This window comes from Akebia trifoliata, chromosome 12 (genome assembly GCF_017979445.1).
Source record: "Akebia trifoliata isolate Shusen 1 chromosome 12, ASM1797944v1, whole genome shotgun sequence".
NCBI classification, from domain to species: Eukaryota; Viridiplantae; Streptophyta; class Magnoliopsida; order Ranunculales; family Lardizabalaceae; genus Akebia; species Akebia trifoliata.
The window spans coordinates 34,853,074-34,878,701 of NC_141386.1; the positions used below are offsets into that span (position 1 = coordinate 34,853,074).

Consider the following 25,628-nt stretch of genomic DNA (forward strand, 5'->3'; position numbering starts at 1 on the left):
TATATATCTTATTTTCGAGTGCTAAAAACCAGTTAAAAGACTAATGAAATAAATATTTTGGATCAAGTCATATTGGAGTGACCTCGATAAAAAAGCATCTATGTTCCTACACACTTTCATGTCAAAAAAGTGTGATATGAGGTACAATCTTGAGGTCACTTTAGCATTATTCTTTTGGATTTATTCAAATTCTGGAGTTCGTGTCTTGGGGAACTCTTGTGCAATAGAGTGGCGTATAATTTCCCAACAACTATTGGATAGTTTTTGTTCTCTTCGAGAAATCCTAAAGTCTTGGTTTTCTTGGTGAGTGTAATTTTATTGTGGAATTTCCATAATTTCCCAATTACTAGTGGGGAATTTTCTTCTCTTGATGAATATATCTGGTAGTCTTGCCAACTTTCTCTTATACCACATCAATCTTACAATTACATGATTTTCGAGGGAGATGAGATTATCTTTTTTTTTTTTTTTTTTTAATTATATAAAAAAAAAAAATTGCATTATAATCATCCCACCTCATTATTCTCTTGAACTTGAACGAATGAAAGTGAAAGAAAATTTTGGGGAAGAAAAAACTGGAAATATATATATATATATATATATATATATATATATATATTAAAGATAGGGGAATAGAATGTTAATGGTGGGAAAGGGGAGGAATCAAGGGAATAAAATAAATTGAAAAAGAGTTCATGGGAAAGAAGGGGAGGAATATCATTGTCGTCGTTGTCGCCACTATCATAGCTTCAGCCAAAAACCTTTAAACAAGGGTGCTTTTGATGCTTGTGGGAGAGGGGATGTATGTTGTTTAGTGTGACAATAAAACTTTGTTGTCGTCGTATAATTGATATCTTATAAAAAATAGTTTGCGTTAATTAATAGAAGTTCTCTAAAAAATATTCTATATAATTTCTATTGTCAAACCTAAATATTTTTATAACACACCAATAATTAATTAAATAGGTGTCTCAATCTATGATTTTTCAACAACTAGAAGAGATAAAAAGAGGTAATGAAAGATAGATAAGAGAGAAACAAAGAAAAAATAGCAAAAAAGAAATGAAAATAGAATTAAGGAAAAAAAAAAAAAGATTTAGAGAGAAAAATGGAGAAAATAGAGAAGATTAAAGACAAAAGGAAGAGAAAAGAGACGGAAAAGGAAGGAAATATGAGAAAGGAAAATGAAGAGAGGGGAGAAAAGAGGAAAAAGATGAATCTAATAAGAGAGAGAGAGTGAGAGAGATAGCTGGGGGGGATTGGGTAATGGAGTGAAAAGGAACAGGGGACCATAGATAGTCACTCTCAAGTAATGATTCTCTATCATAATTTGGTGTGTTATACATAATTTGATTATGTTAACAAATTAATATAATGATGATAATCAAATTTAATATATTAAACCTTGCAAATTCGTGAAACCCACATGAAATTAAGTGGACTGACTTATAAAAAAAGATGATATTCTATAACCACATGGATCATCCTCACAAAAATCACCCCTTTCTAAAACTTTAACCACATCAAATGTGGGCAAAAGTCGAATTTACTCAATTGACGAGGAATGTGCATAGAACCATAGATTTTTTTTTTTTTTTTTTTTGTGAATAATGATTTTCTGACGTCCCTGTGACATATACCCCCATCATAGAATCATGGATCATTTGCCTTGGGATACACAGAAGCATAAATCTTTTTCTTGTGTATCCCAGGGCAAATGATCTACAATTTTGAGAAGGGGGCGCATAGGGGTGTATGTCGGCGTCAGATTATCACAACTATTTTTTTTTTCTATCCTCAAGTTACACAAAGGAAAAAAATCCATGGTTCCGTGTAACGTCAATTGAGTATTTTTTTAAAAGTCTCTTTAGACTTATTTGATGTCAAATTCAAGTTTGGGTAACGCCAAATGCTTTTCAAAATTGTAATATCCTTCAATTTCCAATGCTCCCAGTCCTAACCTTTGAGATCATCCTGAACCCAAACAAGCACATGACTCGTTTTCATGTGGGACTACGTTTGTGGAAAAAAAAGGTGTAATAATACACACTATATGCATTCAAGAGACATGAAAGAGAGAGAAACCCTTGCAATTTCTGTGGAAAAAATCGTATTCTCTTCCAAAAGGCATGCATGATGAAAGAGAAAGAGAATTGCTATTGGGGGAGCAGAGAGAATCAACACCAAAGAACACAAAGAAGGATGCATGGGTGTCTCATCATCATCAACCATTGGTGATTGCTGACGCGTTTTTATTTCTCCCTTCTGTTTCCAAAGACCAATAAACATAATATACATGCTTTGAATTTTGATTGCAATCCTCACATTGTATGTCTCTCCAAAGAAAACCAAAAAGAAAACAAATTCTTCTTATACAAATCCAATCACTCCTATTTGAAAGCCCTTTAAATAAAATAAATAGAGCGAGAGAGAGAGAGAGAGAGAGAGTCACCACCACCATCATTAACTTATAAAGAAGAAGGGTAAGAAGTTGGAATTGCTTCCATATTTGATGAAGTTGGTGCAAGACCTTCCCCACCAAGCTGAGCTTCAACTTGTTCCCAAATTAGAAATGCTGGGCATTGCTGGGATTCTACCCATTCAGTCAACTCTTGTCTCTGCAAACACTCCATTGCCATTTCTCCATCATCACCCATACTACATGATTGCACCTCAATGGGCATCACACTTTCCATATTATCCAACATTGGTGGCAAATAATTCGAATCCATACTACTCGAAAATACCGGAGGAGGGGGAAAACTTTGGATTTGATTGTGATTTACATGCCAAGAGTCGGGATTTAGGCCTGCCGTGTCATGGAAAAGCTCCGATCGTGAATTACCGCTCCCAATTCCATCGACTACTAAACCAGTGTCGAACATGAAAAGTGGGGAAGGAGAAGAAAACATGGTTTCTTGAACTAGTGGATTTCCCGTCAAATTTTGATTCACTACATGATCTGCTTGATTCAAGCCATACCCAGATTGAATTGGCTCAATATTAGGCTGGGCGGTCACCGTCGGAGGCACCAAAGGCTTTCGTATCTTCTTTTTAATCCATGAATTCCAATAATTCTTGATCTCATTGTCTGTTCTCCCAGGCAAGTGACTTGCTATGTGAGCCCACCTACAAACCTCTCAAACATGTTACAACTTATAACCTTAATAGAAGATAAAATTTAGATGAGTTAAGAGGAAAATTGGATCATGGAGGATCTGATCTAGATCATTAAAGATTGAAGGTTCATGATCAAGTGATACCCGTTTTGAAATTTGAACACTAACCTATCAAACAGTCCCAAATTTCATGCACATATAAGAACAAAAGTAATGATGGAGTTTACTTAAACCTGTTCCCTACTAGACCATGAAGGCTGATGATCAACTTCTCCTCCTCAGGTGTAAACCTCCCTCTTCTAATATCAGGCCTTAAATAGTTGATCCATCTCAACCTACAACTTTTACCACATCTTTGAAGCCCTACACCCAAAGAACACACAAGTGTTTGTTAGAGAGAGAGAAAGAGAAAGAGAGAAAGAGATAAAGAGAGAGAGAGAGAGAGAGAGAGAGAGACCTGCTTTTTCAGGAACTTCACTCCAACAACCATAGCCATGAGTGGTGATGTATCTAATGAGTTTTTCATCTTCTTCAGGTGACCAAAGTCCTCTCTTAACCTTCTGTTGGTTACAGCAAGAATGCTGACCCATGTTTCTTCACCTCTTCTGATTGTTTTCTTGCTTTGTTTGTGTGGTTTTGAAATGGTGAAGAAGAACAGGCCCCTCTTAATAATCTCTTCTAAAAAAATGTTTTTTTTTTTTTTTTATTTCTTGTTTTTTTTTCTTTTTAAGGGTCGACCCGACACTTGAACCAGATGGGCCCAACTAACATTCCATCTAACCCTAAAACGACATTCCATCGACTTCATTCTATGTCTCTCTACTACGTACACTTGTATTACGTAACTGACTTCACGTACTCCAATCTAACAACCCACCCATGACCCATGCTAGCTACTACTTCACTGTTCTCAAACCAAACAAAACAAAAAAAAAAAAACAAACCAACCCTTCATTGTTCAAGCTAGCAAATCCTATACTTGTGAAGAAAAACAGTAAAGAGAATAGAAATCACACACAACACAAGGATTTTTGTGATGCGGCAATGTGCCTACATCCACGGATCAAATCAAAATCCAATCGAACTATATTCTTTGAAGTTTACACCCCTAAAGATCATAGGTCCCCTTTGATTTTACCTCTTGAAGCCCAAGTCCAAAGAGTAAACAAGAATATAAGACATCCTACATAACAGTACTCTCCCAGGTGTTGGCTAAAAATTAATTAGATTGGTGATTTCTAACCAATAGATTTGAGAACTTACATCATAGTGGAGATTGATTTCTTCGATGTGGCTATGCATGATTAAAAATTCATACAATTCCAAAAAAAAAAAATTATTTTCTAATGACAAGGATGTCCTGACCCATAGGCCTGACTAAGTAAGTGCGAGATAATTGGCCTCTTAGAGCACCATATCTCACCCAAAATACATCAGTTACATGCAATAATACCCCATAAAATACATATATCAAGTCAGTCTGGATAAATCCTTGTGGGTGCCCATGAGAGAGTTTAAATTTAGGACCTCTCCCTTTTTTAAGGGTGGGTCTTGGCCACTACACCCAACAGTCATTGGTTAGTTTCAAAATGTTTTGGCTAAAATCAAAATGAAATATTAACCCCGAAATATTATTGTTTTGAAATTATTTTAATTTTTTATTGTAAGGTAATCTCAAGTTTTCTCTTGATTGAAATATTGCCTTGTGATAAGATTTCAAACCTTGGATATGTCTACATGGTGTGCCACCAAAATTAGGTGTCTATATGGGCAAAAATCAAAGGTATAACAGACCAGAAAATATATTAAATACGGTTCACAAGACAACAAAATTCACACGTGTATATAAAGAAGAACACGGCCCATTGGACTCTTTTCTGCTTGGGCCCATTGGAACCACCAGAATCTTTCAACAGGCCCTAACATTAGTTCTTACTCTTGTTTTATATTATTTTTTTTTTCCTAGTTAATTATTACCTATTGCTTTGTTAGCAAGAAAAAATAAACACCAGAATGTTGTGTGTTAGACAATAAGCTTGATTGTCGGCATACAAGATCTAGGTGAGACCCATTGATTTTTTGATCTGATCAAGTCTTGTATTTCAACATGTTTATAATCTTCATGATGATGACTTTAGACATAATTAAATAAATAATCGTGATAATCTGACTCCCCCACATGGCATACTCAATCGACTCCCCCTGACAGGGGGTGTACAAGAACCATAGATTTCCTTTCATCAGGATACACAACTGTACAGATTTATGAGGATGTACAGTTGTGTATCCCGAGATATAAAGTCTATGGTTCCTCGCATCAGGAGAGTCGATTGAGTATGCCACATGGGGGAGTCATATTATAACCACTCTTAAATAAAGGAACATGATGGTTGTAGTGATGATCTCCATTCATACACAATAGCTAAGGTCTATAACATTTACTGCATTTTACCAAGATATAATTTAACTAGTTTAGTTTTTATTTCCAATTTTGTATATCTCCACCGAGTACACATTGAAGATTGTTTCATCATGTGATATAGAGACAACTCAATGATATCACTTTATTTCTGGTCCCTGTTAGATTACCATATTTGCCTGTAACATTATTTTTGTGATAACCATCCAATGACACCGATAACTCATCAAGAACTCATTCTCGATAAAAATTGATATTTGATCCTTCCTTGTAATTTTCGCATATCTACCTTAGTATCGTGCTCACAAAAAAAGTGTCATCATCATCAAAGCCTTGTCATAATTATGTGGGTCGTCGTATCCGATTTAATAACTATCTTTGTGGCATCAAGATGTTTCAATTTATGTTCCTACCTATTATTTGAAGCATCCTAACGCCACAAACACTGCATCTGTTTTGGTGTATCCAGATAGTAATTTAGTAAGGTTTTTTTTTTTTTTTTTTTTAAATAACGGGGTGTCCGGACTTGCGTCAGACTAGGGGGACTGGATGCACCAGTGCCGGAGCCAAGGCATATGGGTCCCTCTCCTGGGCACGTGCAATGTCTGTACATCACATGCACTAGGTAAGTGACAGAGTGCCCAAGTAGGTGTCCCCGAGGAAATATTGTTCGTACTAGGTATCAAACACACAGCCTATGGACTTTCAAAGCTTATTGGATCCGAAATTTCCATTGAGCCACCCTCGCAGGTGGCCCCGAGGAAATATTGCACATATGGGATTATTTTGAATAAAGTGATTACCTTAGTGATTATAAAAATGATTAGTTAGAATACAAAATTTGGGTATTTGTTAGCTAATGTGTTGTGAGTAATTAATGATTTTGGAAGGTTTAAATACGTAGATATCGATAAATGATTGATGGATGCTGAGAGTGAAAAAGAGGGTATCTGTTGATTGATGCAAATCATCCACCACATTTGATGTGAAGATGATGAGTGACTTTTGCTTGGATGAATAGCAAGGCATACTACTTAGAAAGTAATTAACAAATCATTTTATAAAGGGAGTCTTCTTAGAAGGAGTTGTGGGGTTTGAAAAGGAGTGATTATTATTATACTTAGCTTTAGGGAGGAGCAATGGAGTGAGGGATTGTAGAGTTTGGGCCAGAGAAAAATTGGAAAAAAAAGAAAAAAACTCTTTTAAAGCATGGTTGGTTAGCTAACTCATTCATGGTCCATGGATAGGCTATCTCCACCCTATCCCACTTTCCTTAATAAATGTGGTCCTCTTTTTCAGGTCATGACTTCTACTGACTACTCTTTTTTTTAGTACTTAGGATGACTTTTATCAACCCTGGCCCACAAACCCAAATGGACCCCTTCCCTCTATTAGAAGTTAAAAACCTTGGGCTCTATTTGGGTGGACTGAAACACAATGATAATGGCTTGTTTGGAAAAATCAAAATTTTAGGACCAAGTTTAGACCTAATCCAATTCGAGGTCCGATCCATTCTTGACGGATTCAGTTTCAACATTAGTAGGGATGGCAATTTTGCCCCACCTCAACCCGCCCCTATAAGGTAAGGTATTTGCACATTTAAATGGTTTTGGAGGCGGGGACAGTTTTGATATATCCTACTCCGCCTTGATATACTACACCCCGATTTCTTAAATTATTTATCACACCCCAATTAAAGATTAAAACACGCCATTCAAACGTTACAAAGTATTGGCTCAAATTATTATCTCAACATTCCAAAATATTATAACACTCATTCAAACAATTTCAGTAGTTGTTTATAATTTTGATTACTCATATTAAATCTTAAATCCCAATAATAATAATAAATAACAGAAATCTAAAAAAAAATATGAGAGAGAGCTTCTATTGGCACCCTAACTTGTTTTTGTTGGCGAGTTGCTCCTTTGAAAGGGTAGGGCGGAGGCAGGTTTTAAAAAAATTATTAGGGGCGGGGATTGGTCAAAAAAATTAGACCCGAGTTGGGGTTGGGCAGGTTCGGGGTGAATAATGGTAATTGGAGCTGAGGCCAGATTTAGCTATAAAACCAATCCAAACACACCCCGTTGCCATCCCTAAACATTGAAACTAGTTCTTTTTTTTTTTTTTTTTGGGGTCTTTTGAAGAAAAGTAAGGCAATTAATTCCCTTACATTTTTTTTTCTCCTACTATTTTTAAGATCCAAATTTGTATGTGAGGTCCAAAAGTATGGGAGTCAGAGAGTAACCAAACAAGATTTAAAAAGTTAATTCCAAGATAGGCCTCGATTTTCCCTGATTTTGGAAACCTCAATAAAGTGAACGATGAATGTACACAAGGAGAAAGAGCTTTCTCACTTCTCAAACAAAGAATATGACAAAGTGGTCTCTAAAATTAGAGAATCAAACTGAATTGCGACTTGAGAAAAAAGATGAATAATTATCCACTTTTGGAAGAAATTCAATTGAGAGAAAAAATATATTACATGTCTTTCGGAGGTAAAAATAATTTTTACCAAAAGATGCCATGTGTCACCTTGAGATACATAAATTGATCATTTCGACCTAATTAGATCGAGATAGGTATTTTTTTATTTTTTTGCCAAGCAAGCAAGGTTGTTTGCATTTCAAATCTAGATCAAGAATTTGGATTCATGTTTAGGGATTTGACACTATTTTATCATTATTGCCAACATGAAGCAAATCTACTCCTTTATTTAGACTTGGTACCAGTAAGACAAGCCTAATGCTTTATATGAACGAGTTAATTGTCATCTAGTGTTGATGCCAGAATTGGGTTCAAATCATTGTTTGCCATCTTTGGCCATGTGTTTTCCCCTCCATGTCCCACCCATTGTGACTTTATGGGTATCCAAGGTTAGCTGTGGTCACTCACTCACTCTGTGACACACTGTCATGTACCACCAAGACACAGTCGGACCATTTTTAACATGTGCAACTGTGTTTTGGACTGTATTTGAATGTGACACACATTTCTGCCTAACATTTTAACTCATGCAAGAAAAATGCCTTGAAATCCAATTGGTGCTATTTCAGGGAAAGTTATATTTTTTATTTATTTATGACGGGGATGTCCGAACTTACGTCCAACTAGGGAGACCGAAAGAGCCAAGGCATATGGGTCTCTCTCCCAGGCACGTGCAACGCCCGCACATCATACACGCCAAGTAAGTGAGGGTGATCCCGAGGAAATACTGCTCATACTAGGTATCTGAAATTGCCATTGAGCCAACCCCTCAAGGTTGGAAAGTTGTTTAACTTTTCTTCTACGCCAATCTTTCCATCCTATTACAATTTGTGTTTTTTAATTTATTTTAAGAGCGTTTGGTTCGGATCGTTAGATTCTGATTTTCGATTGTTATAATCAAATTATATAGAATGATTTTCAGAATCTAGAATCTCAATTGGCTACACATTGCTGGAAATTGATTTGAAAATGTAGAATAAAAAACCACCTTTTGCTGTCCCTATTTCTACAGTGAGTAATACAAAATATCACATAGGTAAGTTCAAAACACCACTTTAATACAAAAATGTACAATAAACAAATTCCAAAATTGCAAGAAATGGGCCTTGTCCTAATTCTATTTTAGGCAATTTCTGATTCTGATTATGGAAGAATCACTTCCAAATTTTGCACATTTGGCCATTAGCTTAAAAAAAAAAGTATTGCAATTCATAATCTTTCCAAATTCCCACAGAAGCTAGTCCGGAGCGGATTTGGATTCTGGCCCACTTTTGGATTTAAGTCACAAGGCACCAATGACCAATCTGTAATTTAACTCCAGAAAATCGCTTTTGAGGCTTCTGATTCCGGATTCTGGCACCAATGCTGCCTAGTAATTTATTGATGATTGGTAGAGCATTAATTAAGTTGTGATAAAGTATTCAACCAAGACGTGATCAAGATGCATTTGATGCAAGAACAATATTGAATTAAAGATTCTCACCAACTTTTTCTCAACTTGATGTTTTGAATCTTAGACCAAGTCCAGCATTTGATCTTCAAACATTTTCAAAATTTTCTTGATTAAGATATTTGAAAATTTTGTAAAATCTGGAAATATTCCAACTGCATATTATTTATTATACAAAAATATAGGACGCAAACTTAATTGGGACAATAACCGCAAAGACCTGTTTTTTGAAAATATGGACTCTTTAGTACTCTTTTTATCAAATATTAGTCTAAAGAGGATTTTTTGAAGAAAAAATACCGTAATTACCTTTTCAACGATTTTTGACGTTTAAAGAAATGTGTTTATTTGAGAGTATTTGAGGAACTCCTATGTTTTAAAATTAATGTCAAGCCTCTTGACTATGGTCATCTCTTATAGAAAAAAAAAAGATCCTAAAACTAGTAATCTTTAACTCACATAGATGATGATGATGATGATGACTACAACAAAGATGATGGTAGAGCTGAGTATGGTTATCATCTCTTTTATTAATAAATAAAAATATTTATTTTTCATTTTTCACAAAAATGTTAATAATCATTAAATTAGACAATTTTTTATTTGACTCGGTATATTTTTAGATCGAATCACTTTGTAAAGTTGTTAAAAGGGTATTTCAAGTATTTTTCTTTAAAAAAATCTTTAAAAATCCTTAATAGGTTCATGTTTTATTAAGTGGGACTTATATGATCTGTGTTCTTTATTAGGAGATTATTCGATACTTATTCTAAATAAAGAGTCCTTCACAGTCATTGTCCCAACTTAAATTTTAAGAACAATGGTGAGCATGAGATTTATTCACACTTTTAGATTCAAATAAAAAATGTTGTATATTTCACAAGTTATATGTTATATATTTAAGTGTAAGGTATTCTATTTAATATTCATTTTTGGAAAATAGAAAATAGATTTAAAATGTTCAAATTATTTCAGGATATTTAATAATTTCATATGTGTTTGTTTTAGGAATAATGATGAAGTAACATTGTGAGGAACATCGTTGGGGACATTGGTGTACACAGAACCATAGATGCTTTCATCGAGATCTCCCTCATATCTCAATGAAAAACATCTATGGTTCTAACATGCATCCACGTCAGTCGTTGTCTCCCACGATGTTACTCCAACACAACCCTTGTTTTAGGGAGAGTCTCATGTGGATGAAGACTCACAAGGTTTGGACGAATCCAAATTTCACCTAAGCAACTAGTATGGTTATTTGGACTTCGTGCCATCTTGTAGTATTTTTTCGACAATTGAGAGAGACTAGATAACAAAATCAGTTCGTTTAAATTTGGGTTTTGATTAGATCAAAACCCAAAGTTCAAAAATAAAAATGATCTGAGCCATGAACCTTAGGTGCAAATTTTTATTTTTTAATGTAGCACTTTGGACTATTAAAGAATTGCTATTGGAAAAAAAAATGCTACATATGATCTATTCCCTCAAAAGAGAGTGTTTAGAGAGATATGGTTGTCTTAAGAATTTGCTAAAAAGGTAGCGTGTGCAACGCACATGTATTAAAAGGGTTTATTCATAATTTAAAATTTTAATTAAAGAATTTTTTAATGCTATATAGTAAAAGGGATATTTTTATAATTTCAAAATTTTAAGAAACATGAGCCAATAAATTATAATTTTCTTAGTTTTTACCAAACTAACTTTTGATTATATTATATTAGAATATAAAAGTGAGGGCATTTATGGCTACTTAAACTTTGGTGTTGAACCAGTTCTACTCGGACTTCTCTCATTATAATTGTAAAGATTTGATGATCCTTTTATAACTCAGGGATATGTTTTTATACCATGTGTAGACACGTGATTTCGTCATTACGATGACCACATCTACTAAAGTTAAGAGTCGCCACTATTCATGTTGTAAGTAGGTGTGAATGGTCACCCGATGTACATTTTGAAAAATTACCATTTTGGACTCGTAGTGACTCACGATGGATAAGACTAAATCAACCCTTAAGATTTGGGTAAACGGCTCGATTGGAGAAAAGGGAAGGTGTTAGGCACCCTTTTCTCCCTGCCAAATGGCAGTAACCTCAAAAAAACTTGGTCATTTTTTATTTAAAAAGATGTGAAAAAAAACAATGTGTCATATGGGTGCATTTGTACCCTAAATAGGAGTTTATTTTTGGCTTGATCATAAGGTCATTCCATTGATGGAAATGACCCTTACAGACCTTTAGCCTTAGAGTCCATTCATCCTAAAAAATAAAATGAAGCGGAGAGGGATGATAGAAGAGGGAGGAGGAGAGGGTAGAGGGAGAGGGGGAGTACACTTTGAACCCACCTTAAAGCTTCAATCTTTCTTTTCTTCTTCTTCTTCAATGTCTTCTAAGGTCCTTAGTAGTTTAGGAAAATGTTATTTTCTTTGTGTAATTGAAGGAGTAGAGAAGAGATGGTGAGAGAGATGAGTGGAGTATAGTAATTTTTTTGTGAGACTTGGGAGAGAGAATTTGGAATAGTGGTTGGTAGTAAGAGTTGGGGGGAGAATTTTTATAGTGAAAAATTGGGACTTTTTTGAGAAGAAGATGAGGGTATTTATAGATGTTGAGGAGTTATTTTAGGGATATAATGAGGTAAAATGAAGAGAAGTGGTAGAATGGTGTGGAGTTTAAGAGAAGAGTGAGTGTAATTTGGGAGAGATAGGAAGGTATTTAGGGAAGGGAGGTTAAATGGGTTGGATCTTTTAACCCATTTGGGTTGAGTGTTAGATGGAAGAGAATTGATGAGAGTGGTTGAGAATATGAGATTGTGTAAGAGAGTAATTAATTGGTGAAGTGAGTTGAGGGGATGTGTTTTTAATTTAAAAGAAGGGTTGTGTAAAAAGGTGGTTGATGATATTTTGGGAGGGTGTGGGAGATGATGTCATGTGTCAAAAGGGATGGAGATGAAGGGTTGAGATGGGTTGATGGGAGAGGTTGAGTGTTTGACTTGAGAGGATGGATGTAGGTTTAGGTTGTAGATGTGGATTTTGTAGGGAATGATAATTGTAGATAAGGAGGAGGTATAGGTTAGGGGTGTGGGTAGATTAGATTTTTTTAGAGAAAAGGTGATGGGTTGATGTAGGTAGATTAGGGGAGGTATAGGTTAGGAGTGTGGGTAGATGTGTTTGATTTGAGAGAAAAGGTGATGGGTTGAGGTAGGGGTAGATGAGGTTTAAAGAAAATTAATGGGATAGGTAGTTGGGTGAGGGAGGTGAGATGGGGTGATGACATGTGATTCTTTTGATGATAAAAGAGTAATTGGTTGATGTGGGTTGTGGTTTATGGGTTAGAGTTGTGGGTTGGATAATGAATTAGATATGATTAATGATTTGTGGGCTTTGTAGTGTTGGGCCTGGGTTTTAGAAATGATTTTGGATTTTAAGGATTGGTTGAGGGTTATATTGAAATGAATTTTGAGGGTTGAGGTTGGTTTTAGATTTTAGGTGGTGTAGATTAGATTTAGGTTAGGGATAAGGTGAGGAAGATAGATTTTGAAGAATTAAGGGTTTATGGACCTTAGGTGGGCTTAGGTTTTTTTTCGAATTCGGAGATGGAGCGGTAAAGGGATAGGTGTGGTAGGCGTCTCAAGTCTCATTTTTTAATTTTATTTATTTTTTTTGTGATTTTTGAGATCATCGGTTTGATCAAAGATGCCACGTGTTGGCAAATCGAGCTTTTCAAGGCCTGTCGGTAAATTTTATTGAGAATTCATTATTTTCGATTTTAGGAATGGTGCGGTGAATTGTGAAAAAGCGTAAGGTAGGTCGAGTCCTTTTGGTGGGCCTCCTAAACCATTGAGAGGTCTTAGGGGCCTCGGTTTGGTCAAAATGTCACTTTTCAATGACTTAGACCCTTAAGGCCCGTTAGCCCATTTATTTGGAAAATCGATATTTTTGGGCTCTTTCGAGTAGTGGCCCGTTCAAATTGAGGTGTCTACACCATAGACGCTAGATATCTTTCCCGTTCATCTCGACCATATTTTTGTCATGAGAGGTGAGTAGAGTCACTCTCACTCGTTTCGTCAGTAAGGTTCTCGAATCACTAAATCATTACGTATCTATTGAATTTACCATCAATTAACGACTTACCCTAACATGGGTCAAATGTGATAGCTCAATTGATGATAGGATGAACATGTCGACCATCTTACCTACCTCCGATGACGTTAACATTTGAGTTTTATCTCTTCTTTCGTTATCCTTCCAACGTGGCAAATTGTCACTTATGAACCATGTCATTTTAGGTGTTATGTATCTCTTATCCCACCAAAGCTTTACTATAAATTTTCCCCCTAAAGTGTGGCAGACACCCATATGTATAGGCGTCAAGTGGAAGTTTCTTTCAATAACATCTAACATCTACAACACTAAACAATATAAAAAAATCTTATAAATTAATTCATGAAATTGAGGTGGTAACTCAATTTTGTTTTTAATTTAGGGAGGTAATTCAATTAGGCCTTATTGTCTAGGGAGGCGATACAACCCCCTTTAGTGGATTGCGAATAATACAGTGATGAAACCAAGAAGGTACTTAACATGATAGCTCGTGATATACTGGATATCTCCATTCTCATGAATGTGCGTGCCAGTCACGTGTGGTGAATCACCGAGGTCTTCACCAGGGGACGTTAAAAGACTTTAATACACAACAGAATTGGTTTGGAGATATGTGACACAAAGTCAATATCACGGGTTTGGTTGACCCAAACCCAAACTTATCCTAAATAATAATAAAATCCAATTGGATATCAATTAAAAATATACTAAAGCATTGTTTGACTTGGTCAATATATTCGATGGATTCGAGTCAACTATTGATATTTCATTTGATCTCATAAACATTTCCTCTTCTTTAATGTTTTGTTTGAATGGTTAACAGGGGCCCACTTTACACGTGTCCTTCGAGAATTTAATTAAGAAAGGATTTATAGAAGTATTGCAGAATTTTGAGCATATATGTACATTTGGAGAGATCTTAACAAAGGTAATATGTGTGTGTCTCTATCAATTTTGATGTTCTTTTTATTAAATAAGGTGATATTAAATTATATAATATTACTTGGTGTGTGTTATTGTATTTCTAAATTGTGTCTCTATCATTTTTGTTGTAATTGCCATTAAATATAAGGTGATGCCAAGTTATAGAATATTACTTGGTGTGTGTTATTTTATCATTAAATTGTGGTTGATTACATTTAATCGAGTCGTAGATCATTGCTTTGACCTTGAAGATTGGAGTTGGACTGTTGAATAGGAGCACTCTGGTCTATTGATCTGGACCATAAGGTGTGACTCCTGATTTGGATGTGTTTCAAGATGTCTTACTCGATATTCAAATCCATTCAAAATCATCGTATTGAGATTTGTAATTAAATAGTCTATGACAAAGTGTTAAATCAATAAATTCAGTATTATTTTTGTCTATTTTAACCAACTTAATTAGTTGACATCTTCAAATAAGAATAAAACAAATATGAAGAGATTTGACATTATTTTACACACTAGTTTGTAAACCTGATGCAACTCCCTTCTTCTTCCTTAACTTAGACAAGAGCATTGCCTTTGTTCATAAAGACTATGTAGAGTCAACACTCAAACCTCAACATCGTGACAACAATAATCCAATTTACTTTAAGACAAAAGTTGTCTAATTAATCCTCCCTCCATCAAAAGATCCATGATAGGCTTGTAAAGACATGTCTGGAAAGATCATTAGGACACACAAAGTGTGGGTGAGAGATTTTTTAGATCAAAAGAGTTTTTAGTTGAAAGATTTTTTATATCACAAAAAGTCAATATGGGATTTTACAGAATCTGAGATAATCAAGAAGCAAATCCTTTGTAGCACATGATTCATGTAACAATCTTGTAGCACACTTTCAACAATTGGAAGAGTGCCACATCAGTGATAAAATAGGATCTCACAACTTAGAATCTGGGGAGCTTACTGGTCACTCATTTTTAAAAACATGAATCTGCATTAAAAAACTTTTTTTTTCATCTTTTTTATTAAATCATATCTATATCATGATCACAAGAGACTGAGATGCTAATTTATATATAAAAAAAATGGGAAATGTTCAGCAACAAATATTTTGGCAAAACATTTTTCAAAACATGGGTTAGAGGTTTTGGAATGGGCTGATTTTTGGTGAGGATGATCTCTATGGTGAGGAGATCATCATCACCAAAAATCAGCCCATTCCAAAACTTCTAACCCCATCAAAAATAATTTACAAAAAATGGACGGTCCACAATTTTTCAACTTATAAACTGGGGTTAGAAATTTTGGAATGGGCTGATTTTTGGTGAGGGTGATCTCTACACTGAGGAGATCATCCTCACCAAAAATCAGTCCATTCCAAAATCTCTAACCCATGTTTTGAAAAATATTTTGCCAAAATGTTTGTTAAAATGTTTATTGCTGAACGGGACCCAAAAAAAATACCTCACCCATCATTTGAAAGTGTGTTAGAGGAACAATGTGCTAAAGAGGATCCACTTGCAGATGATCAATAGCACAAAATCAAATAAGGGTAGTTTTGTAAATTGGATAAATTTTTCTCGGAAGTTTTTTTTTTTTTCCTTCTCTATGAAATGTTCTCTCTCATTTGCCCATATACCATAGATGTGTCCCACAAAGTCATTTATCTAAACCGTTCAATCGGTCCATGACTTTAATTTTGGTTTTTTTTTTATAAATGGTGTACGTACTGCAACATCATGGTGACGTTTGCCAGCTAAATGGCGGGGCCCATCAAATAAGGAAAAAAATAAATAATGCAGGCGATCCAACGGTGGATGAGGGCCGGCAAGGAGCCCTAAAAGTCCAAAAAGCAGATCGTGTGAAGATATGAAACGAAACGTGCCTGCGTGTCATAGAGTATCGAGAAATTGGAGACTCGGTCAAAAGATTCGAAAACTCTTCACTTTCTTTTCTTCAGTTCTGACATTGGACGAAATTGTCCATCTGGCTATAAACCACGCGTCCTAAGCCACGAACAACAAGGAGTCCTGAAGCTGATTCAGACAAGCATCATTTCTTAACTGATGTTGCCCTTGTTTTAACAGACAATTAACATAGTGCCACTATCATGGGCTTCCGTAATTGTATCTAGAAAATAAGGGTATTTGTGGAAAATGAATATTAAAAACTGCTTAGTCAGCTTCCAAGGGAAGGAACAAGAACCGGTCTCGTCCCCTAAAAGCTATCCCATCTTCAATGGCCACATATAGATAGAACTTCAAAGTTCAAACTACTTCTCCATCTCCACCTCTCTCTCTCTCTCTCTCTCTCTGTTAATTAACTGAAAACATGCCTACAACGGATCAACAATGCTCTACCTTTTTAGGCCGTTCGATCCTCAGTATTAGAAGAAATCAAGTGATCTCGATGGAATCCACCCAAGTACAAGAACTCGAACACCTCGAACACTTCCAAACACACATCTCTGATCGATTCATCCATCTCTCTACAACCGAAAACCTTCTCTCAATCGAATGGCTTCGAAAGCTCCTCGACGTCTTCCTCTGCTGTGAAGCAGAATTCAAGGCCGTCCTCGTCCTCTGTCGCGATCCATCTCACTTCACTAAACCACCCCTTGATCGCCTCATCCCCGAATTGCTCGATCGCGTCCTAAAAGCGTTGGACATATGCAATGCAATCACCCAAGGAATCGAATCGATCCGTGAATGGCAGAAATTAGCTGGAATTGCGGTTTCGGTTCTCGGACAAAAGCCATTAGGGGAAGGTCAGATTCGACGCGCTAAGAAGGCCTTGAATTCTCTCGTAACATGGATGACCACGCTTGAAGGTAAAGACGGTGGTAGTAGTAGTAGTAGTTGTTGTAGTAGTAATAACAAGGCGACAGAACGGGCGTGGTCGTTTGGGCGGAGGCACGGTGGCACACCTGTAATTAAAGAAAGAAACGCCACTAATTTCAGGTCGTTGTCGATGAGTGTGTCGAGGACCTGGTCAGCAGCTAAACAAATTCAGGCAATGTCAAACAATTTGGTGATGCCACGCAGCGGGACAGAATCGAGTGGATTGGCTTTACCGGTTTATGTCATGAGTACTGTATTAGTGTTTGTAATGTGGGTGCTTGTCACCGCGATACCTTGTCAGGACCGCACTGGTCTTGCAACCCATGTCCCAATTCCTAGGCAATTGGCTTGGGCTGGACCGATGTTTGGTTTACAAGAGCGAATCGCGGAGGAGTCGAAGAAGAAGGATAAGAAGGGGTCAGTTGGATTGTTGGAAGAGATGCAGAGATTGGAGAAGTGTAGTCAAGCTTTGATTGAATTGGTGGGTTCAATACAGTACCCAGTGGAGGCAGAGCAGATGGAGCAAATTGGAGCACAAGTGGCGGAATTGGCAGATACTTGTCAGAGGATGGAAGAAGGATTGGTTCCTTTACAACGCCAAGTCAGAGAGGTCTTCCATCGGATGGTGAAGAGCAGAGCAGAGGTTCTCAATTTGTTGGACCAATCCAGTAAATTGTCATCACCAGTTTTGTAGTATTTGCGTTTAGGGAACCATGTGATTGTAAATTGTTGTGTCCTTGTTGCATCTTCTTTGCTAATGGAATGGGGTTGGCATCCATCTCTATTACACTCAGCTCATAAACATATTTTTTTGCTTGATTGCTAAACAATCAGCTTCACTAAACATAACTGGTCTTATTGTTGTCTTATAAAATTTTCTTATGACTTAGGATATTTGTTAACTTAGTAAAATTGTCAAAGTGTTTGTAATTTAAGGGTATAATGAGAGAATATTTCTAGAGATAATATTGGTACATGTTGATCATATTGTGGTAGGTATCATCAATAAATGGATAACAGCTGATGAACTGCCTAGGATGTATTTTCAACATCAAGGATCAAAGTCCCCTAAATTACTTAAGGTGCTACAATTTGCCGAAAGAGACCAACATGTCGGGGACCAACAAAAAGATTAAGTATACGCAAGCAAAACCTTCATCTTCACACAACTTCAGAGGTAGGTTACTACTTGATTTCAGATCTTGTTAGAGATTCTTACCTAAAGTTCATCCAACCATAACCTGATCAAACACAACATACATTGTACTTCAATACAATTGGAACATCATTTAGCGGGTGACCAAAATGAACAAATAATGCACAAGAAGAGGAACCCGGCCTTATATGTGACCTTCTACAACATATACAATACTAAAAAGAAGAAAATAGAACAAAGGAAGTGAGGCGTAAACTCGACCCTTGGTACTGTGATGATAACGTGGGACCTCCTTAACAAGGGCGCAGGGCTCAACACGTCATATTCTAAGTACAAGACAGAGATAAATGAATTAAAACCAAAATATTAATACAAATTCCATAAATTTTGGTATAACAAACAATTAATATTTGCCAACAAGTAGTACAGCAGAATAACGTTACACAAAATCATAAATGCATTTTTTTTCTTTTCTGCCAATATGAGTACACTAAACATGCATACGAATCTGGGTATCTTAAGATTACGATTCTTGTTCACGACGAAAAATCTTCGCTAGCATATGGTTACTTCTGCATACACTTTTCAGATATACTTTCTAATGTTGGCCAGTTACCTGTAAAGTGTAAACCACAGAAAACAATGAGATCATGGAATCAGGTAGGAAAGGAGTACAGGTTTACCACTATTATTTGCATTCCCTTCACCAAAGGTGAGATTGAATCAGCATGCATCTTGTCTCAGCCAAGCAGTTTTGAGCATTGGAAACTGATCCTTTATCTTTGATTACAATATATAATTTACAATTGTGTTCGTCATATGCTGATTGAAAACCTGCTTTCTTTAAACACGTGTCCTCTGACCCCAAAACCCTCGGCTAGGCCGTAGTATTTGCTTAAAAAGTGCCATTTTTGGAACGTTCCAGTGCTCCACATGCCTGCAAGGTTAACCAAGGTCAACGGAAGGATAGAAAAATGTATCAATCAAAATAATAACCGTAAAATAACATGCTACCTGCATACCCTTCCAGATTGTGGATCAAAATAATACTCTGTATATCCCGTGGCTGTGAAGAAGCACAATCAGAGCCCATTGGATTAATAATAGATAATAATTTGTTTTGACTAGTGGGACAACAAAGAATTAAACATTTTCGTGATAGGACCTATACAACAGTAACATGGACAGGTGCTTCAGTGTCCAATGCTGATGAGGTATCTGACACAGCAACTTTGAGAAGCATGAAATGAGTTCATGTTTTCCCTCAAGTGTGAATGTGTGTGTTTATCTATTCAAACATTTTTGAAAAAAGAATATACATGAAAAGTAAAAGAAATCATTTTTTATCACAATTGAGTTATGAAATAACTTAATATAGGTAGATTTGTAAGAGGGAAGACTATCAAACGGTTAGTGTTAAACAACTTAATAAGTTCTGCCTGTAGGATGGAACACGCTAGCCCTCTTTTAAGGGAGAAAAAACCAATCAAATAAAGGGTGACTGATGTGCATTCAGGTGTCTGTAAATATCGACATACATATCCATGAAGACACGAAAAAGGTTCTAAAATTCTCCACCATTGCTACATAGAATGGGATTAAGAATCTAAGATGGTACTGATAGCCTATATTTCATTTCCATCAACAATTTTCTACATACCAGAAAGAATGGGTCTCCAAGGAAATGATAAGATACAACTGAAACGCCAATGCCCTATTCCCTTATCCTGCATCCAAGTAGGATTCATTATCATCAATTTAACTAAACAATAACTTGTAGATCATTGACATATTTGACAATCTTCTCCAGTCAGCACTGCTAAACATAAATTTAGAAAGCTAAGGAGTCATTCTATCGCCAAAATAATGAGATAGTGAAATTTTAGTTCCCCTCTCTTAAGAAGGCATTGAGAGGATAAACAAAGGGACTTGCCTCAAAGTCCTCCCACTTCATAAGTTTCATATTTGATTTTTCAATTAGGGACCCAAAATTTGAACAGTTTCTTTTGAAACGGCGAAGCCCTCTGAAAGAACCCGCTGGATCAGCAAATTCGCAGTTCTCTTCATAAGCATTGAGTGTCAGATTTCCTGTACATTAAAAGGAAGAATCACTCAGTTTGACCACCAAAATTAATTATAGGATGGAAATGTGTGTGAGAAAAACTTGGAAGGATGATTAAAACAGAACATCAGTAAAGAATTAGAAATCCCCGTTTCTGCCCTTCCATCAATTTTATTGATTTTATCTGTGTTATCCACAAATACTATCTTTAATGACAGGTGAGAAGAAAGAGTAAATTCATACTCATATATAGTTCTCTCAGGCATGACGATAGCCATGTATCCTCATATTTCTATATATTCGTACCTTTGTTACTTAGACAATAGTCAGCCTTGTGAATAACACAAATACAGGTTGTAATTGATAGGAAGAATAAACTGACCGGCTTCAAGAATTGACTAACAAGCTTTTAACAACTACAATAAACTTAAACTAGTAATATCAAGCTGTATTTCAGTTAAGATTTACAAAATCAAATAATTGAATTCATAGTTTAAATTATTGTCTTGTTTCAACATTTAGGTCAATCAAAGAACCAAAAGATATAGGAAAAAAAATTCATGCAAAAATGAAGTTAGGATAATGTGGTTTAACTGAAAAAATGGACTTGTAAAAAAATTGTTTAAAATGGCTTGGGTAGAATCTGGACCAATTGATAGCTATCAGTTTAAATTGATTTCATGGGGAACAATTGATAGCTATCAGTTGGGCCGTCCCAGTTTGATTCTTTGTTTCGCCTCCAAGGACCCAGGATCCATAAATGCGTTATTGTCTTTGGGATTCGATCAACCAACTGTTACATATCTTGTTGCAAAAGAGAAGCTCTGAACACAATGTTTTGAAATCACAAAAAATCACAGTTCCACAGTAGAAACACTAGAAGCTCTAACCTCAGTTTCTTTGGCTAGCCTCATTCACAAGAAGATAAGACCAATCTGAATCAGATGAAGATCATTGAAGATCTGTGGGTTTTCGTAACAGTTCATATTGCCCTCATATTTGGTCCTCATTCCTAGCAATACGATGAAGTTTAGAGTGACTCTATTGTCTTGATAAGGATATGAACTCAATCAAGAAACTACGTCTAGATTTATGGCTCTAGGCATCAATGAATCTAAAATTATAAATAGATCATATCTACAAAGCTTAAAAAAATAGCGTATCCGATTGCAACAAGCAACAACACTTTTGAACAAAGCTGGACTAATGCAAGTAAAGAAGCTAGTCCAAGAAACTAGGATTTGACTGAACAACTTTGAATGCAGGGATTTTCAAGATCGTAAATGCCAACAAAAAAGGAGGGGGGGGAAGCATTGAGATGCATGAGTAGAAAAACTAAATAAAAAAAAAGGGAAAATCTATGGGATCTGGAGTGTCCACAATAGAAGATAAAATAAAGTCAAAATTTAAGACGGTTTGGTTTATTGCTATGGATTTAGACATAATTGAATGGAGGGATAAGATTCGTTCATCTGAACCCACATTTTTGGGAATAAGGATTTGATGATGAGATACCAATAGAGATGATAAATTTGGGGGTCTAACTCAAAACCAATTGGCAATGAGTGGAGAGGGCCAAAAGCTTATAAGAGAGAGACAAGGCAATGAGTGTCCAATGTGGAACTAAATTCAACACACCCCTGCATGTGTGGGCCGGACTGGGCCAAAGCATGTGGAGATATGAATTGGGTGGCGTAGAGGAGAGAAAGGCCCGCTTTGATACCATGATAAATTTGGAGGTCCACCTCAAAACCAATTGGCAATGAGAGTCCAATGTGGGACTAAACTCAACAAGAGACATCACTAGAAGGAGATTTGCAATGTAGGTTGAAGGGCATGAAGAGTGGAAGCCAAAAAATAAAGCAGATTGAGATAGTAAAAAAAACGAATATAATAACTTTAAAAATGAGAGAGAATTGAATGAAAAAATGATTCAAACTGTTGGTAATGAGTAGTTAATTGTAAACATGGTCTTGGAAGTTGGAAATGCGAAACTTAACACAATGGAATCTCTCCACCTTATTAATGTAATCAAACCCAAGAGATCACCAAAAGAATTTCCTATAAACCATTTCATGCTAGCTAGAAATCGAACCGACAATTACTAATTATAATTTACAACTGAAATCATTTTTTTTTTTAAGTATAATATATTGATCAGAAAGGGAAGACAAGAAACAAAGAGGCCGAGAGAGCCTCAAAGAAAAGTAACAAAAAATAAAAAACACACTAGTCGTTACACAAGGAGTGCCATCTCAATACAAAATCATCAAATGTAGTTCCCGCGAACTCTATGTTCTGCTTTGACCAAAGGTATAGCAAACCCAAGATCTCCAAGAAACCTGCATGAAAGTTGCTACTCTTGTTATTGAACACTCTGTTGTTTCTCTCGTTCCAAATCCCCCAAGTGATAGCGGAGGGAAGCATAGCCCAAAGGATCTTTTTTCTGGTATGAAAAGCGTCACTGGTCCATTCTACTAACAACGAGTAGAACTTACGTGGGGGGGACAGTTAAAACGAAAAAGACTGAGAAAAGTCGACCAAATGTTATGAAATCATTATGCAATACTTGATACTAGCTAACCATTCGAAAACTAAAAGGGTAAACAAAGCAAACGAAGAACACTAAGAAATTTAGAACTACGAATTGTCGAAAAACTCGAAAAGCCCATTTTGAAATTTCAAACCTGTGACGAAATACGATCGTTGGAAATCCTCCTTGATGGTTTCTACGACTTGGGAACGATCAACCACACTAAACCCATCTCCAGCAAGCCCAAGCTCTCCACCATTCCTCGCTTCGACATTCGAGGGAGGACGGATGAAGGAGGCAGCAATTCCAAGCAGCTCAGAGCCATACCACGCCACCTTAAGCAACACGTTCTTCTCGGATTCGGATTCCTTATTTGTAGAAGAACTATTTGTTGGGTTCTTTCCATTACACCGGAACGTACAGATTTTCCGGCGATATACAGGTCGGAAAATGACACATCGGTGCTCGGAATCGCGATGGGGAGTAGTGGAAGCAAACGAAAATAGAGAGGCCATAGATTTAGAGAAAAACGGTTGGTCTTCGACAAAATATTAATATCTCCAATGACCTGGATGAATGGTGGCCAGGAGAATGGATATATACTAAGTTGGTTATATACGTACCGTAGATGAATTTTGTGTAGCTCATGCTAACTTGCGCCGAGATTCTACATATGTGGAATATTCTTTTCTCATGTGGAGAGAGAGAGAGATCACTTAAACATTTTGCTAAATACAAGAATGAGAACCGTGATAATCTGACTACCCACGTGGCAAATTCAATTGACTACCCTAACATGACAAGTTTGGGAGCCATAGATCTATGCTCCTCAAGACACATGGTTGTACTTACCTATAAAAAAAAATGTATCTCAAGATAACCATATATCCCTAGGAGCACAAATCTACAATTCCTGAACTTATCACGTCGGGTAGTCGATTGAGCATGCCACATGGGGTTGTAAGATTATCATGACTCTAAGAATAATGTTGAATGCACGCAGTCTTAGCATGTGGTTGAGTACGTGGCTAATGTGGCTAGGGCACATATTTGCACATCTTTTTCTTATGTATCCTTATGAAAACAATCTATGATTTTGTGCCATTGTCATATCAGCAACATTACTAGATTAATAAGGAGAGGCCAGAGGCAGAGGGTCAATGTAATATGAGAGATCCCAGGCATAGCCATCTGGGGTGGGGGGAGCAGTGAGAGCAGATCCAGCCAAGAGAGGTGGGAGAGACAGGGATGAGGAAAGGAAGGAAGTGAGCTCTACGCGAGGTAAGGAAAGCAAGTTCAGCGAAGCGGAACGATAAGGGAATACTTTGTACTGGCAAGGAAAGAAAGAAATCCAGGAAACAACTCGATCTTACTATAGTATACTCAATCGACTACATGATGTGACAATTCCGAGAATCATAGATCTATACGCCTTGGGATACACAATTGCACTTCCCCATAAAAAAATGTATCATAAGGGAATCGTGTATCCCAAAGCATACAGATCTATGATTCTCAAACTTGTCCACATCAAGGAGTTGATAGAGTATGCTACTTGCTGAGTCATATTATTAGGACTCTATTTATAGGGGTGTTCAACTTTAAAGGCCATATAAAAATCAAATATTTTTCAATATATGGGTTAGAAGTTTGGAATATTTTGATTTTTATAAGGATGATTTCTATGATGAGGAAATGATCCTTGTCAAAAATCAACCCATTCTGAAACTTCTAACCCCATAAAAAGTGGTTTATAAAAATAGGACGATTCACTATTCTTCAACTTGTAAATTGAGGTTAAAAGTTTCGGAATTGACTGATTTTTTGTGATGATAATTTTGGTGAAGATGATCTCATTACCATAAAAAAAAATCAGCTCATTCTGAAAATTGATAACGCCTAAATGTTTAACACAATATTCGATTTTGTATATGACCCTTAAACCTCACCCATATTTATATTTATAAAATAAATAAATAAATGAAGGATTGGATTGACCCAAAACTAAATGGCTTGAATGAATAAAATCAATCTCAATGGACTCCAAACCTAAAAAATCGTTTAAGATCGAAATGATTCAAGTGAGTCATCTTTGTATTGTTCATGAATGAATGAGATTTACTATGTGAATTGAACATCACATTGACTCACTCGAGATCTAATATAATTCAGTTGATATTTTGAAAACATACTTATGTTCAACAAGTTCTTAATAAAATAAATAGCTTTTTAAATAATAATAATAAATGATTATTGCAAATATATATAATAGAAGATCATGGTATTTCAGTTATTTTGTAATGTTCTCTAATAGAAGATCATGGTCAAGGGTATGTCATCAGTTTGAAATTCTCATGTTCTTTGTCCAATATTCACAAAGAATAATGATATTGACGCCCCTTAGCGTGGCTTAGAACCTTAGGTTTTTTCCTCAAAGATACATGATTTCAGCCCATGCCACGTCAAAAAGCATATGTCAGAGGGATCGTTAGGAGATCACGACTCTTCACCAAAATCTCCAGGTGTATGGGT

At 36.1% G+C, this 25,628-nt stretch overlaps 3 protein-coding genes across 6 annotated transcripts; 1 reads left to right on the forward strand and 2 right to left on the reverse strand.

The window, feature by feature from the left end:
- Positions 1 to 2,211: 2,211 nt before the first annotated feature.
- Positions 2,212 to 3,790, reverse strand: ATMYB103 (myb domain protein 103). Its single transcript, XM_086417499.1, has 3 exons — positions 3,577 to 3,790; positions 3,353 to 3,482; positions 2,212 to 3,129 (listed from the first exon to the last, which is right to left on the reverse strand). The coding sequence occupies exons 1-3, from the start codon at positions 3,707 to 3,709 to the stop codon at positions 2,469 to 2,471; spliced, it is 924 nt and encodes a 307-aa protein (XP_086273625.1). The 5' UTR covers positions 3,710 to 3,790; the 3' UTR covers positions 2,212 to 2,468.
- A 12,912-nt stretch (positions 3,791 to 16,702) lies between these two features.
- On the forward strand, positions 16,703 to 18,121 carry LOC147389850 (protein ROH1A). The gene has a single exon (XM_086418463.1). The coding sequence runs from the start codon at positions 16,837 to 16,839 to the stop codon at positions 18,037 to 18,039; it is 1,203 nt and encodes a 400-aa protein (XP_086274589.1). The 5' UTR covers positions 16,703 to 16,836; the 3' UTR covers positions 18,040 to 18,121.
- Positions 18,122 to 18,565: 444 nt separating this feature from the next.
- Positions 18,566 to 23,687, reverse strand: LOC147389851 (Nuclear transport factor 2 (NTF2) family protein). 4 transcript variants are annotated; one of them, XR_015170640.1, is made up of 6 exons: positions 23,251 to 23,684; positions 20,435 to 20,589; positions 20,162 to 20,228; positions 19,516 to 19,567; positions 19,185 to 19,438; positions 18,566 to 18,827 (listed from the first exon to the last, which is right to left on the reverse strand). XR_015170640.1 is itself a non-coding variant. In XM_086418464.1 (6 exons), the coding sequence occupies exons 1-5, from the start codon at positions 23,609 to 23,611 to the stop codon at positions 19,345 to 19,347; spliced, it is 729 nt and encodes a 242-aa protein (XP_086274590.1). In that variant the 5' UTR covers positions 23,612 to 23,685; the 3' UTR covers positions 18,846 to 19,117; positions 19,336 to 19,344. The 4 variants fall into 4 exon arrangements, 2 of the variants coding, with proteins under 2 accessions (XP_086274590.1, XP_086274591.1); XR_015170641.1 differs by lacking the exon at positions 18,566 to 18,827 and adding an exon at positions 18,846 to 19,117 and having other exon boundaries at positions 19,336 to 19,438; positions 19,524 to 19,567; positions 23,251 to 23,687; XM_086418464.1 differs by lacking the exon at positions 18,566 to 18,827 and adding an exon at positions 18,846 to 19,117 and having other exon boundaries at positions 19,336 to 19,438; positions 23,251 to 23,685.
- Between the last annotated feature and the right edge of the window lie 1,941 nt (positions 23,688 to 25,628).

Excerpts from the sequence above, each read along its gene's own strand:
- ATMYB103 (XM_086417499.1), bottom strand. The coding sequence starts at position 3,709 with ATGGGTCAGCATTCTTGCTGTAACCAACAGAAGGTTAAGAGAGGACTT. Across the intron at positions 3,483-3,576 it reads TGAAGTTCCTGAAAAAGCAG|GGCTTCAAAGATGTGGTAAA; the intron begins GTCTCTCTCTCT and ends CTTTGGGTGTAG. Across the intron at positions 3,130-3,352 it reads CATGGTCTAGTAGGGAACAG|GTGGGCTCACATAGCAAGTC; the intron begins GTTTAAGTAAAC and ends AGAGGTTTGTAG.
- LOC147389850 (XM_086418463.1), top strand. The coding sequence starts at position 16,837 with ATGCCTACAACGGATCAACAATGCTCTACCTTTTTAGGCCGTTCGATC.
- LOC147389851 (XM_086418464.1), bottom strand. The coding sequence starts at position 23,611 with ATGGCCTCTCTATTTTCGTTTGCTTCCACTACTCCCCATCGCGATTCC. Across the intron at positions 19,568-20,161 it reads TTGGAGACCCATTCTTTCTG|CCACGGGATATACAGAGTAT; the intron begins GTATGTAGAAAA and ends GCTTCTTCACAG. Across the intron at positions 19,439-19,515 it reads CAATCTGGAAGGGTATGCAG|GCATGTGGAGCACTGGAACG; the intron begins GTAGCATGTTAT and ends TTAACCTTGCAG.